Genomic DNA, 13,831 nt, shown 5'->3' with positions numbered 1-13,831 from the left:
TGCCTGGCCTCTGGGCCCCAGTGAAAGGCAGCCATGACCATCACAGCCAATGGGGAAGTCCTACTTCAAGGGGCTCCACCCTACATTCCCAATCTGCTTACCTCAGGCCCCAACAGGGGAATGGTTGTGTCCAGGGTCACCCAGGGAGTCAAGGGCAAGGATGGAGTCAGAGCCTAGGCCACCCCCTCCCAGTTGGAGTCAGCCTGACCCCATCACAATTTGACAAGACCAAGTGAGGCGAACCAAAGAGATGGAGGAACAAAGTTGGGGTCCCAGGGCTGCGCCTTCTCCTGGGGAAAGCAAATAGCTCAGCAGCAAAATCCACAGAGTGAAGTTTATTCCCAAGAAAGTTCCCTCCCCCCTCCCCAGCCCGGGACAGGGACAGACAGCCTGGGGGTGAAGATGGGGCTCCAGGGGCGGAGGGGCCTCTGAGAAACAAGGAAGGGCCCTGGTCCCCCGGCCACGCCGTGTCTGGCTCCCCCAGCCCAGCTGAGTCCACTGTGCCTCCCTGCCCAGCCCTCGGGAGAGGGGAGGGGGCGCTGGCTCCTGGGTAGTTCCAAAGTGGAGTGTGAAAATAGAGAGATATATAATATTTATACGCAGTGGGCAGTCCGGAGTGGCACTCACACCTCTGTCTGGAAGTCGCCATCCGGTGGTTCTGTGGGCTCCCAGGCTGCTGCCCGGTGCAGGGCCAGCCGTTCTCGGGGCTTGGGGGGCAGCGAGCCCAGCGTCATAGACTTAAAGGTGCTCCAGCTCTGATGTCGCCGCTGTTGGGACAAGCCGGGACGCTCCCCTGGACTGGGCTTCTCCTGTGCGGGGGAGAGGGAAGGGCCCGTGGAGATGGGCCAATACCCTCACCCACTGTACAGAGAACCAACTGAGAAGGCCCGGGCAGGGCCAGTGATGCCCAAAGTTACCGAGCAATCGGGTGCCAAAGTGGGGTTCAAATCCAGACCCGCCTGGCTCCAGAGTGGGGTTCCTCATCCCTGTGCTCAGAGTGGCCCCCTGAGACCATGACTCCTGCTGCCCACCCTCCTCAAGATCCTGATGGAGCTCCCACCAATACCCCCATCTCCTAAAAACCCCAGACTGTTGCTTATGCCATGGGCAGGCCCTTGGTGAGGCAAGCTGAGGCTGCCCAGGCCGGGGAGGAGGGCAGGGAGGGAATGAGTACCTTGCGGCCCACCTCACCCCACCCCACCCCAGCCTGGGGCACTTACGCTGGACACGCTCCGTTCGGCTGCCCCACCTGAGGACACACTCCACCGCTTCTCCCTCTGCAACAGGGGCCACGGGTCAGGGTCTGACCCCAGGGGCCACTGTGACAGGTTGGGCCCCGAGCTCCAGGCAGGGGCAGTCACAAGAGGAGGCCTCACCTTGGCCGTGGACTGGCTGCGGTAGCGGTCGAAAGTGTGGAATTTCTGGTTGAGCTCATGGTAGAGTTCCGAGTGCCGTTTCCGGGTGTGCATCACCTTCTGGGAGCCACAGGGCGTCAGGGCAGGTGCTCCCCACGGGACGCTCAGCATCCTGGGTCCCCACATCCCTGCCTGCTGCCGGCCCCTCCGGGACAAGGCCTGGCTCTTCACCCCAGAGCTACGGGCTTGGGCAGTTGAGGGACTGTCCTGGGGTCAGGCTCTGCACTGGGGCTTGGGCTAATTGTAGGAAGGGACCCTCCAGGGACAAACCGCCCCCCACAATCCCAAACCCAACACACACATACACTGTAGCACTTACCTCAAAGTCCAGGTCTGAATACCGTAACTTCTTTCTCTGGGAAGGAGCAACAAGGAAGCAGTGAAAGAGAAAAAAACTTTTTACCCTGTGCAGGGGGTTGAGAGTGAGGAAATCTGCTCCCCCCAGGGTCTGCCCACTGTACCTTCCCCCAGCCCAGGCTCAGGAGCTAGGAACCCTTTAAAGGACAGCCCTAGAGGTTGTGGAAATGGGCTTAGGGCCTGGGAGACGAGGCTCCAAGGCGCGACCCCACCACAGGACTGCCAGGGGCACACACAGGCTGGCACACGCGTAGACATGCACCTGCACGTGGACCAGATGTCACAGCGCAGACTTCCAACACGGCGGGACACAGATCCCCACATGGGATCACAGAGCAGACCCTCCTTCCTCTGTGTCCTGGATTCCACCCCTCTGTCCTGCCCCATCTTGCCCCATCCTCTCTGCCACCAACGGGCTCCTCTCTCCCTGGAAACCTCCACTTGTCCTGCAAATACAGGACGCAGGGTTACAGAAACCTTCCTTTCACCGCACTTTGCCCCTTTTCCTGCCAAACTTGGCCCTGCCTCCTTGGCCTCCCTCCCTCATGCCTCTCCCGGCTCTCACTTGCCCAAGACCACCTTCAAGGCCCCAGTGGCCTACGCAGCATTTGGTGCCACTCAAGAAGGAGGCCTTAGAGTCTCAGAATGTTGGCACAGGAGCGCTCACGAGGCCAAGTCCGACCTTCTCAGGTCACACTGGGGAAACTGAGGTCCAGGGTGAAGGACTTGCCCCACAGTCCTCAAGGACGCCCCTAAAACCGCCATCTAGATCTCCCCAGTCCCAGGCCTGCAGACACGCCCCCTCTCCTGGTCCTTCCACCTTCCTGCCTGCTCTTTCTTCGCCATCCACCCTGGCGTCTCCAACTCTCAGCCCCCGCACTCTGCCCTGCACTCTCCCCTGCCCTTCACCACACACACACACACACACACACACACACACACGTGTCCTCCCCGTTCCCAGCCACACTGCACTTTCTGGAGGCAGCGGGACTCCTCCCACTGCTCCCTGATGCCCGCGGGCAAGGCACACACGGCTGTGCCCGAGAGAATAAACTCGAAATCCCCCCCGCCCCCAACACACTCCTCCGCCCCTCACAGTTGCCCACACCAGAATTCTGCACGTCATCCCTGACCCCTCAAGACTCCGCCGTGTTTTCTGCTACCTCCCACACAAGGAGCCCAGGGCCGGCCCCTCCTCAGGGGCCCAAGCACGGACAGGTGTCCCCAGAAACAAAACCTGCCACCATGCTGAGCGCTCCCTTCCCCAGTTCCCGTGTCAAGTTTTCTTTGTGACGCCTTCCTGTTTCTGCCATCTGCGGCAAGCGCAGGCACCAAATGTTCAAGAAACATTTTGGGAGAAAAACTAAACTTGCAAACCTTCTAGCTGCTAACTTCGTTTTCTCGTGGGGAGGATGGGGAGCCGGTTTCTGGGGCCGAACATGAACAGCCAGTGGTGCCTGAGCCGTGATTCCTGACCCTGTCCTCATCCACACCCTCCTCATCCCTCCAACGAAAGTTCTAGAGTTTTCTACAGGGGGCCACTACCAACTGCTTGTGGCCAGTGATTCCCTGCAGGGAGCAGGCCTGAGGAGGTCAGAGAGAAGGTGGGGCAGCCACAGAAAACACACAGGCAGGGCAAGAGAGGGGCTGACATTTTCTCAGGAAGAGAGGGGCAATTACCACAGGCCTACGGGCAGTGCCTGAGGCTGACTTCAGGAATGATGCCAGTAGCAATCCCCAATCATCTAGCACTTTCTACCTGCTCCACACAGAGATACATGTTTTATATCAATTAGTCCTCGCAACAACTCTACCAAGAGGCTGCTCCTGTGTTATCCCCACTTTACAAATGGGGAGACTGAGGCTCAGAGAGATTAAGGCGAAGAGAGATTCCGTGAGCCTCAGGGGAAGATTATGCTCGAAATCTCACTGCTGATCAGCAGCGTCCAGATCTGAACTTGGGGACTCGGAGACCCAGGCTCTCATCCCCTATGACGTGGCTTCCCTAGCAATAGAGCACCGGGCCTGAGCCACAGGCCCCTTAAAGGAGGGCCCATCCTAACTGGTCACCCCAAAACAGGCACTAAAGCAAGTGTGGGCACCTTCGAGAAGTGCACCCTCAGCGCGTGGCGTCCAAGCCCATTTGAGGAGCTCAGAGGAGCCAGGATTCCCCTGGAGCCGCCATGGGCACAAACGGAGGAGAAACGCACAGCAGATATACTCCCCAGGACTTTGTATGAGGAGGCTGCCGGCTGTCCCTTCCCGGCTGCTGCCAGACATAGTCACAGGCACCCAGGGTCAGGCCTCCCACCCCCACCCGCCGCCCATGCCCAGCAGCCCCTCACCTCCAGGGAGCCCAGCTTCATGGTGGAGCCAGGCACGGTGCGGGGCATGGTCCGGCTGCGCTCCCCCGGCTCGGGCACTTGGCGGGCGCTGGGTGTCGGCGGTGGCGGTTGGAAGGTCATCCCGTAGGGGTTCTGTAGCGACCCGTAGGCAGGGCCCAGCCCCAGGCCCGAGTGGTCCACAGACAGGAAGCTGGGGTAGCCTTCGGCATGGCCCAGTGCCTTGGCAGCCCGCCGGGGGGTGCCCTCGGGCCGGGCCCGCGGGGCATCCTCGCCACCTCCGCCCCCGCCGCCAGGCTGCAAGCTCAGAGTCCTCCGGGGCAGCACCATGTAGTCCCCGTCGGAGCCCGGCTCGGCAGGCTGCAGCCACGTGAGGTCCAGCTGCCGCAGGCCACCCTCCCCACACATGTACACGGGGTTGGCCTCCTGGGGGGGCGGTGGCTCCCCCAGCCCTGGTGAGGCTGCCATGGGCACCAGGAGATTGCCAGGCAGCGGTGAGAAGCTGAGGCTGCCCTCGGGACCCACGAGGCAGGACTTGGGCTCCTCGTCCTCGTCCAGGGACAGGCGGGACAGTGTGCCCGTGATGGTGGACGGGTTACAAGTGTTGACCTCCTTGAAAAGCACTGGGGGCAGGAGTGGAGGGAGGTAAGTCCGGGGGAGGAGGAGCCCCCAGATGCCCTTGCCCACGCTGAGCTTGGACAGTGGGGGAAACTGAGTCCTGGCGTGATGGCTGGGTGGTTAACACAGGGGTTAAGAAGGTGTCTATCCCAGAGGCCCACAGCCAGGGAGGGCGAGGAATGAAGCCAAGGCCCAGCTCCCACAGTGCCCGGGTGCGGGTCCTGACCTCTGACCCGACAGCCCCAAGGCTGTCAAAAGAGACTTGCTCCTCCCCGCTCCCTGGGCAGCTCCTCCCCAGGAGACGGAACTTGAAGGAGGTTCCGGTAAGAATCATGGACATGACACTTTGTGCGGAGCACCCGGCTAGGCACTTGATGTCCCCCAGTTCACGTAAGGCTCCCAGCCACCCTGGGAGGACACATTTCTCTCCGTTGTAGGTGTGTAAGCTGTTTGCCCAGAGTCATACAGTGAGTGGTGTTCACAGCCTTGAATCCAGCTCAGGGTTGTCTGACTCAAAAGCTGGACCCCGCAGCCAGACACCTGTCAGGGCCTTCCTTGGTGCGGCTGGGGGCCCTCCCTTCCTGCCCCTCTCTGGGGCCATGCTCGGCTCTGCTCTGGCACACTCACCTGTCTGACAAGCCAGGTCCACATCTTTTTCAAAGTCTGACTATAGGCAGAGAGGGAGAGAGCAGACAGGCAGAGAGAGGATCCATGTATCAGGGTGGGGGGGGGGGAACGCAGGCCCCTCCCTACCCGCCCAGAGGGTCTGCCTCTGCTGGGCACACTGCCCCACAGAGCAGAGGGGCCCCAGGCGTGGTCTCCTCCAGCCGCACCTGACAGCGGGAAGACTGAAGGGGGGCAGGACTTGCCCAAGGCCACCCAGCTGTCAGTGGCTGAGCCTGAATCAAACCCAGTCTCTGTTCCCTCCCTGCCACAGATGAGGCAAGTGAGGGGTCTAGGGCAGGGGGCACTGAGAACCCACCTGTGCCCTGCCCGGGCCTCCTCACTCACCAGGATCTGCAGCTGCCCGTTCTTACACGAGTTGGGGGAGTCTTCGCTCTCGTCGGCCCGGCACACGCCCATCTGGCATTTCACCACGTCCTGCACCTGGGGGCAGCAGGTGCCTGCTGGACCTGAGGCTGCCACAGGGCCCCCGGCCACGGCTGGCTGCGCCTCCCACCCCAGGCACCCAGGCGGGTGTGGAAGGAAAGAAGTGCATCCAGCCTAGGGGAGGGGGAAAAGGAGCCCCAGGGGGCCGAGGCCAAGGCCAAGGCTGCCCAAGCTATCAGGGCGCACACCAAGGGCTGCCCAGCTGGGGACCTGGTCGGGCCTCAATCTTCCCCATCTGCACCCATCTGCACCGTGGGGAGAAGCGAGAGACTGGCACGGTGTGGGGAGGACAGGGGCAGGAGAGGCCCAGCCCACCTCTCGGCGCAGAAAGCAGTGCACAGCCGTGATGACAAAGCCCTGCGCGGAGTTGAAGACAGCAAAGAGGGCCTGGAAGAGGACGGAGCGGCGGTCTGTCATGGCCAGGACGGCGGACATCCAGGTGAGCGCCAGCAGGGGCAGCACCACACAGGAGCTCCAGAGCGAGGCCCTGAGGACAAGGCAGAGGGTCCGTCAGGGCGACACTCCAGGGGACAGGCTGGGCTGAGCCTGGGCCTGCACTCAGCCTGGGGCCCTTAAGCTGCCCAAGACTGGTAGGGCCCCAAATGCCAAGACCTCAGTAATGTCCCCAGGCAGGGGGGCTGAGGAGCCGGAGGCAGAGAACCAGAACGAAGACCAAGAGCAGAAAACTGGGGGACAAGGAGAGGGAGAGGGACAGACACACAGACACAATGGGACTGAGCCAGAGGCAGCATCAGCGGACAGAGACAAAGAAGGTGGAAAGAAACAGTGGGAGAGAAAAGGAGGAGGGAGACAGATACAGACGCTGTGAGTTTCAGCCACAATTTGCACAGAATCACAGGCCTGGGCCACATCCCCAGAGAGTCTGGGAGGGGAGGAGAGGAAGAGGGACAAAGAGAGACGACAGACATGGTGAGAGAGTGGATGAGACAGGCAGAGACACACAGGAAGGTTAAATCGGCAGAGAGGACGGAGGACATCACAGAGCACAAATCTTTGGGGAGAAGACGGTGGGGAGGGCGGGGGGGACCAGGGCAGCAGAGGCTCCTCCCCTTCAGCTTCCCAAGGAGGAGGTGCCAGGCTCCCAGGGCCTGCTCAGAGCTGGGCAGAAAGATCATAGCTGGGGCTGGGGGTCAAAGCCAGGGTCAGGGCCAAACCCACACATCCCCAACCTCCTTGACAAGGGAGGGCAGAGAAAAAAGGCAGAGGGGCCCGGGCATCCAGGCACCAGTGCCAGCCCGCCCCCACCAGCAACAGCCCACGAGCGCACAGTAGGGCAGCCTTGCCCTACTGGGCCAGGTGCCACACCCTGCCCACTCTGCCTCATGAACACCGCCAGTGGGAGAGTCAGGCAGGGGTGGGCACAGCTCTGGTCAAGGCAGAGAGATGGGCAGGTGGCCAAGACCTGCCCTAGGAAGAGCGGTCCAGGGCTGTTCAGCCCGGCAGGGGGCGGGCACAGTGGTCTCCACAGGCCCCGGGGGCAGAGCCAAGACTAAAGAGAGGACCTAATCACAGCCACGAGGGCTACCGCTGATTAACCACCAATTCTCTGGCAGGCCCTACACCAAATACTTTTCATACATTAATCACACTGTGACCAAAACAACTCCAGTAAACAGGCATGGGGATTATTATCCCAATTTACAGATGAGGAAACTGGAGTGTGCCCAGCTGGGCAGACAGAGACAGAGCCGGGATGCAAACCCCAAGGGGCACCTCTGAAGCCCAAGCTTTTAACCACTAGTTCTGAGAGCCTGGGTCAGAGAGGCAGAGGGGAGCCCGAGCGAAAGGGAGCCTTCTGCTACACAGAGGTTCCCAGAGATGGTGCCAGACAGAGGGGAGCCAGACAACCTCCAGAGGCAGTGAGCTCCGTGATCCCGGAGGTGTGCAAGACAGAGCTGGGCCCCCACTGCTCAGGGAGGGTCAGCTGGATTTCTGGCCCTGAGTGGGAGGTGGGGCCTGAAGCCCTGAAGTTCATTCATTCATTCTACTCTTGTGCGGCTGGGATTTTAAGTCTCAGCAGCCTGAGGACAGCTCAGTGAAATAATCCCCTCCCTCCAAGATTCTCTGTCCTCCAACTGATTGTAGGATTCAGTGCCTCTGAAATTCTAAGTCTCAGATTCTATGACAGATGATAAGACTCTATGATTCACTCATTCGAACATTCTTAGCTTCTGATTGTCTTACTCTAAGATTCTACCATTCTAATTCTAAAGTTCTATGGGCTCAAAAATTCTAAGGGTGGAGGATTCTATGAGCCTCTGTAGGTTGGGGCTATAAGGAGGAGTGTGTGTCTGTGCCTGGATAAAATGTAAGCCGGGGCTGGGTGGGGGGCAGGGGCAGGGAGCAAGGGGTGGGCACGGGAATACGGCATTTTCTGGAAAGCACAGACATTCATTCCCGTGGCCTCTTTGCCATCACAATGTCGAGCCCTTGAGAGTGCATGGCAGTTGGCGGGGCAGGGCAAGCTTTCCAGGGCACTGGGCTGATACCCCTCCTCCCCCCACCATGGGCACTGCCCCCCCTTCTTTTGCCCCCACCCACCCACCCCCTTTCCCACGGGGGCACAACTAACATGGCGTTCCTGGCCGAGGCTGAGCTGAGCAGGGGGCTGGGGACCGCTCCACACGCTGAGCAGGGGAGGAGCAGGCTGGCCCAGGGGCACCGCTCCGACCTCGGGGGCGGCACAGACATGGGAGAAGGGGGGAGACACACAGGAAGTGGGAAGAGATGGGGCAGTGTGAGCCCCGAGTGGGGTGGGAAGGGGAGGGCAGATGAGAGAGAGAGAGGTGGGTTAGGGTGGGCGAGGGGCTGCAGCTGAGCACACCGGGTGCCCACCTTGCCTGCACCCTTGATGCCCCAAGGTCAGGGAGCCCCCGGTCGCATCATCAAGCCCTGAGTCTCCAGGAGTGGCTGCGGCCCACCCTCCCTGCAGCACTTCCCACAAGGCCAAGTCCCAGCGACCCCCCTCCCCTTACCCAGCCCTCTGCTTCTTGGACTTGTCTGAGATGCCGTCCCGAGCCATGAGCTTGTTGAAGACGATGATTCCGATGAGCATGTTCACCTGGGGGCCCGGTGGAGTGGGGTAGGGGGAGACAGGATCACCAGATGCCCTCCTGGCAGGGAAATCCCCAGGTGGAGCAGGTAGACCCCCCTGGGCCATGCCCCTCCCAGGACGCTGCAGGGGCACATACCAGGACAATGACGGCTGCTGGGCCCACGAAGGCATAGAGCAGACCGCCCTCCAGAGAGAGCCAGCAGCTGGGGAGGGGGGAAAGAGGGGGTATCAGACAACCAGCGGGCCCGCCCCCACGCTCAACCACCATCCCTCAGGGCTCCCTGAGCTGCCAGGTCACGTTACGCATGGGGCAGGGACCCAGACAGGGTGAGAGGGAGCCACTGACTGCTGCTGAGCCCCTCTAACAAGGGTCCTGGGGCCACCAAGGCTGATCCCTGACCTAAATGGTTCTGAGAGTATCCAATCCCCGCACAGCCTTTTATAGTCAGGGAAACAGGCTGAGACGGGAGAATCTGCCCAAAGTCCCACAGCAGGAGTGGGCCAGGATCACAGCCCGAGAAGTCTGGAGCCCTATCAGGTCCACTGACTCCCGCTTCCCACCCCGGGAGGCCCACGTACTAGCTGGATGTACCGTATCCTTTGGTGCGGGTAAAGCCGACCGACACGGCCACCACCAGGGCAGGCAGACCTGGGGGAGCAGGGGAGCCAGAGTGAGATGGCCACCCGTCCTCAGGGTCCTTCACCCTCCCAGACCCCCAGCCCAGCTGACCCGTGTGCCCAGAGAGCAGGGCCGGGGCCGGTACCTCTCTTGCTGCCCCTGCCCCCAAGGCCCAGTGACAGGGTCCAGCACGAGCCCTGCTCACCCCAGCCCAGGCAAAGGAAGCGCTTGCGGACGAGGCGGGTGCGCATCCGTCCGATGACAGCCAGGTAGGACTGCCAGGCCTCAGTGAGCACCCAGCAAAAGGACGAGAGGAAGAAGAAGTGCAGGAAGGCGGCTGTCATGGTGCACACACCCTGCAGGGAGAAGGAGAGGGAGGGAGTGGCCCTGAGCAGCCGCCAGGGTGGGAGGCGCCGGGCTTCCCACGTCCGCTGCTGGGCGCTGCCACGGCCGCCCACCTGAGCTCCGCCTCCCACAGAACCCTGCCAGGCACCCCCGTCTTCCTGCACCCACACACAGCACGACACAGGCCCGGTGACACGCACACGGCACTCGGCATCCAGGAGGCGGGCGGGCAGCCTGCCCACGCACAGACGGGGCTGGCAGGGAGGGGGACAAACAGGAGTGCCTGCCACGTCATGGCCGGGTGGGCCCCACGTCTGGCACCAGCAGGGCTGGCGCTGTGCAGAGAGGGCCGAGGGGGCATAAGGGACAGCCAACACAGATCAGACGCGGGCACGTGGCACAGGAGGTTCCGCTGGGGCTCCCACATGCCCGCAGACACGCCCAACACACGTGCACACAGGCACTCAGCTCACGTACACGTTCACAGATGTACACAGACATCCCTCACTGGAGTACACACACCCCCTCTCCAGCTCCCTCATGTACGCTCACACACACTATCTCCCACACACACCCTCATCCAACACCCAGCTCGAGTGTCTACACACATCCGGCACTTAGTTTCATACACGCGAGCACACGCGCCATCCCCCCTTCGCCCCACTCTCACACCCCAGCCCCCCTGTGAGCCTGCACCTGCCTTGCTCAGCACCCGCGACTGGCCCACGAGGATCAGGATGTTGGATGCCAGGATGGACAGGCAGAAATTCAGCAGGATGATGGAGCGTTCCGATTTTATAAACCTGGTGGGGCACAGTGGGCAGAGACAGGGGAGCTAGCCGCCCTGCCCAACCCCGGGTGGCCGGCCACCTCCAGCCCCACCCCCTCGTCCCCCCAACCCCCCACCATCCCACCTACCTCCAGAAGGCGGCATAGATGGCAAGGAGGGTGAGCAGTGCCATGCAGGACACAGCACAGCCAATCACAAGGGGGACCGAGGGGGAGCCCGCCAGCTCCAGGGTCTGGGGCAGAGGGGCAGACCGTCAGATGGGTCACTGGGAGAGGGCAGCTACAGGGGTCCCATCGCCCTCCCCACCTCCTGTCTAGGACAGACTGGCACCTGCACCTGTGTCACACCCACACACGTAAGGGGACTCACCACTGCCTCCACACATGCACAGAGCAGACCCAGTCACGTACGTGGACGTGTATTTATGCTGTCACCCGCACTCTTCCACACACAACCAGACACACGTGTGTGTGTATACACATGCAATCACCCACCGCCACACACCCCTGGGCACGTGGCATCGCTGTGAGCAGCATCCCAGGGGCACAGACTTCCACGTGCAATCCCACAAGTACACCCACGCAAACGCCACGTGGGATCACCCAGATCCCCGCCAGCACTGTCACAGACAGCCGCTGGCACCCAGGAGCCTCTCCTCCGGCCCAGCCCAGGCACTTCCCTCCCGCTCACCAGGTCCTTGGGCGGCTGGGCCAGCACAGCAAAGGTGGACAGGTGCTGGCACTGGCAGCGGGTGTGGGCTGCCTGGGTCTCCAGGGTCTGGCAGCTCTCAGTGTCCCAGTCCCCTGAGCTGGCATCTCTTGGGTGGAGGGAGAGGTGGAATGAGCCCCAGCCCAGCTCCACGGCCCCACCCCCAGTGCTGGCCACTGCCCAAGGACAGGTGAAACCCAGAGCAAGGCCACATCCAAGAGGCAGGCAGGCAGGCAGCGGGAGCCACAGGGTTTGCCCTTGATCCCTTAGGCCAAGGATGGTGCCAAGGCGCCCTCCCTCTGGCCTTCCAGGCACGACATCCCCTCCTGAGGGAGGAGTCCCAGGGCTGCAGCCCTCCCCACACAGAGCCCCTGCCCAACTCACGCTCTGGAGTAGTCCCAGCTGGCACAGTGGGGATCCGTGGTGCCCTGCGGAGCAGAAGACCTAAGTGCAGCGTGGGTGGGAAGCTGCCCACCCGTGACCACCCCCATCCTGCCATGGCAGGCCCCACACAGGGCAGACCACCTCCCCATCAGACAGGCCTTCGACTGCCCTGGCTGGGGCATACCCAGGGTCCCCGCCCAGGGCCCCACTCACGTTGATGATATAGGAGAGCTCCACGGTGATGAGGGGCTCAGCTAGCGGCTGGGTGGGGGGCCTCACAGTCACTGTCATCACCCTGGATGTGACGGCCAGCGGGGGCCTGGGGGACAGATGCTGAGGTCAGCTCCTGCCAGCAGGTGCCCAGACCCAGTCAGGAACCCTGAAGGTGCCTTGGATCAAGGGCAGGAGGCTACCATGGTGCCAAGGCCAGGGGAAGGCCTAGAGGTCAGCGGGGCCCAGGACTTTGGGTGAGGTCTAGAGCTCAGTCCAGCACCCCCTGCACCGCCTCTGAAGCCTCTGGGAGCTGCATGGATGTCTTGGAGAAGCATCTGTGTCCAGAGCCAGGCGAGGGGTCCCTGAGGCTGCAAATGGATCTCTCTGTGGCCAGCATGGGCTCAGCCCTCCTTCCCTTCCCTGGGTCTCCCTGGACCCGCAGCAGTCCCATCCACCCCTCCCAGGGACTCACCTGGGGGGCGGCAGGATGAGGCCGAGGGTGCGGTAGAGCACAGCACCAATCACAAAGTAGGAGGACGACTCCTCAGGGTCCGCTGGGAGGAGGCGCTGGTGGGAGTGGCCCGGGCCAGGCGGCACGGTTCCTGGGCCTCTCCCCCTACCAAGGCTGCCTGCTGTCCCGGATGCGGCCGGCTTCCCTGGGGAGGAGAGGCTGAGCACCTCCTTGGGTAGGAAGAGGCGGTCCTCTGAGTACCGCACCCAGTCCTTCATGCCCCGGCGGCCGCGCATGGGGAACGTGATGTCACTGGACACAGCCGAGACGGGCTCTCGCTGAATGCTGATCACTGCAGAGGACAGACAGAGACAGAAACAGAGGGGAAGGTCACAGGGGAAGAGATGAATGTGGGGGAGACAGACAGCAGGAAGGCAGATGCAGACACCAAGGATGGTACAAAGAGGCAGGGAACACGTATACAGAGAAACAACAAAGAGACGGAGCATGGGAAGAAACGTGGAGACAGAGATACAAATAAGGGGTTAAATGAGGGAAAGGCAGGGCCCAGACAAAGAGAGGAAGATAGGAAAAGCCCTCAGTAACCATCCCTCCCCCAGGGCATCCTGGGTTTGGCCACATCCAGCACCCTCTCCCCTGCCCGCCTCCTTGTACCCAGGTTATCTGTGACAATCAGAGAGCTCTGGAAGGCCTTGAGAGCATCGCCCACCAGGTGAATGAAGTCCTCCACGACCCGGAGCAGATGCACAGAGCCAGGGGCCACCTGGGGACAGACAGGGCGTGAGGGACCAAGGCAGGGGTGGGCCACGGGGGCACAAGCCTGGAAGCCCAGCCCCTCACCTGCTGAGCGTCATCCCACTTGTCCTTGTTCTCTGCATCCACCATGAAGCTCACCACCTGGAAGAAGCGCTGGGGAGACAGCAGTGGGTGTTGGGAGGTCCCAGCCCCAGGGAGAGGAGCTTCCCCGCCACAGCCACACCTGCCATGCCCCCACAGACTCTGCTATGGGGCCCGGCCTCCCCCTTCAATCTAGGGCTTCTGAACCTTCAGCCCTCCTTCCTCCTGACAGGGTAGAGGGTACCTGCACGTCATCAGCCGAGGGCACATAGGTGGCTCGCTTGAAGGTGTCAGTGACATTCCTCAGAATGTCCACGGAGAAAAGCAGGTCCCCACTGTAGTAGGTGCGCCGGGCCAGCAGCTCCTGCAGGCTCCGCACCACTTGTGACATGCCCTCGCCCGCCAGCATGCGCTGCCCCTTGGCCAGGTGCTCCCGAAGCTGCCAGTGACAGGTAGGCTGCTGTCACCAGGGTGTCAAGAGCTGGGACCCACCCCTGGCCCATCCCACTCCAGTCCACCCACCACTTGCATCCAGAGGGGAAGGG

At 62.1% G+C, this 13,831-nt stretch overlaps 1 protein-coding gene across 27 annotated transcripts in view; it reads right to left on the bottom strand.

Annotated features, from left to right (window-relative positions):
• Positions 1-320: 320 nt before the first annotated feature.
• ADGRB2 (adhesion G protein-coupled receptor B2) overlaps positions 321-13,831 on the bottom strand; it is a 36,109-nt gene continuing 22,598 nt past the window's right edge. For 13 of the 27 annotated variants that reach the window (XM_033422313.2, XM_033422307.2, XM_049712039.1 and 10 more), the window contains 22 exons: positions 13,531-13,725; positions 13,290-13,358; positions 13,104-13,212; positions 12,450-12,780; positions 11,978-12,083; positions 11,765-11,808; positions 11,363-11,489; positions 10,801-10,904; positions 10,583-10,685; positions 9,743-9,893; positions 9,498-9,567; positions 9,055-9,121; positions 8,839-8,924; positions 8,436-8,534; positions 6,158-6,329; positions 5,744-5,839; positions 5,360-5,399; positions 4,118-4,737; positions 1,735-1,770; positions 1,377-1,475; positions 1,221-1,277; positions 321-809 (listed from right to left, as the gene is read on the bottom strand). In XM_033422313.2, coding sequence (XP_033278204.1) covers positions 624-809; positions 1,221-1,277; positions 1,377-1,475; positions 1,735-1,770; positions 4,118-4,737; positions 5,360-5,399; positions 5,744-5,839; positions 6,158-6,329; positions 8,436-8,534; positions 8,839-8,924; positions 9,055-9,121; positions 9,498-9,567; positions 9,743-9,893; positions 10,583-10,685; positions 10,801-10,904; positions 11,363-11,489; positions 11,765-11,808; positions 11,978-12,083; positions 12,450-12,780; positions 13,104-13,212; positions 13,290-13,358; positions 13,531-13,725 — 2,967 coding nt within the window. In that variant the 3' untranslated portion in view covers positions 321-623. Of the gene's footprint in view, positions 862-1,220; positions 1,278-1,376; positions 1,476-1,734; positions 1,771-2,034; positions 2,219-4,117; positions 4,738-5,359; positions 5,400-5,743; positions 5,840-6,157; positions 6,330-8,435; positions 8,535-8,838; positions 8,925-9,054; positions 9,122-9,497; positions 9,568-9,742; positions 9,894-10,582; positions 10,686-10,800; positions 10,905-11,362; positions 11,490-11,764; positions 11,809-11,977; positions 12,084-12,449; positions 12,781-13,103; positions 13,213-13,289; positions 13,359-13,530; positions 13,726-13,831 lie in introns of those variants that run through there. The other 14 variants (XM_049712110.1, XM_049712345.1, XM_049712185.1 and 11 more) reach the window with 12 other exon arrangements.

Source organism: Orcinus orca, chromosome 1 (assembly GCF_937001465.1).
Source record: "Orcinus orca chromosome 1, mOrcOrc1.1, whole genome shotgun sequence".
NCBI lineage: Eukaryota > Metazoa > Chordata > Mammalia > Artiodactyla > Delphinidae > Orcinus > Orcinus orca.
This window is presented reverse-complemented; position numbering and strand designations above follow the sequence as displayed.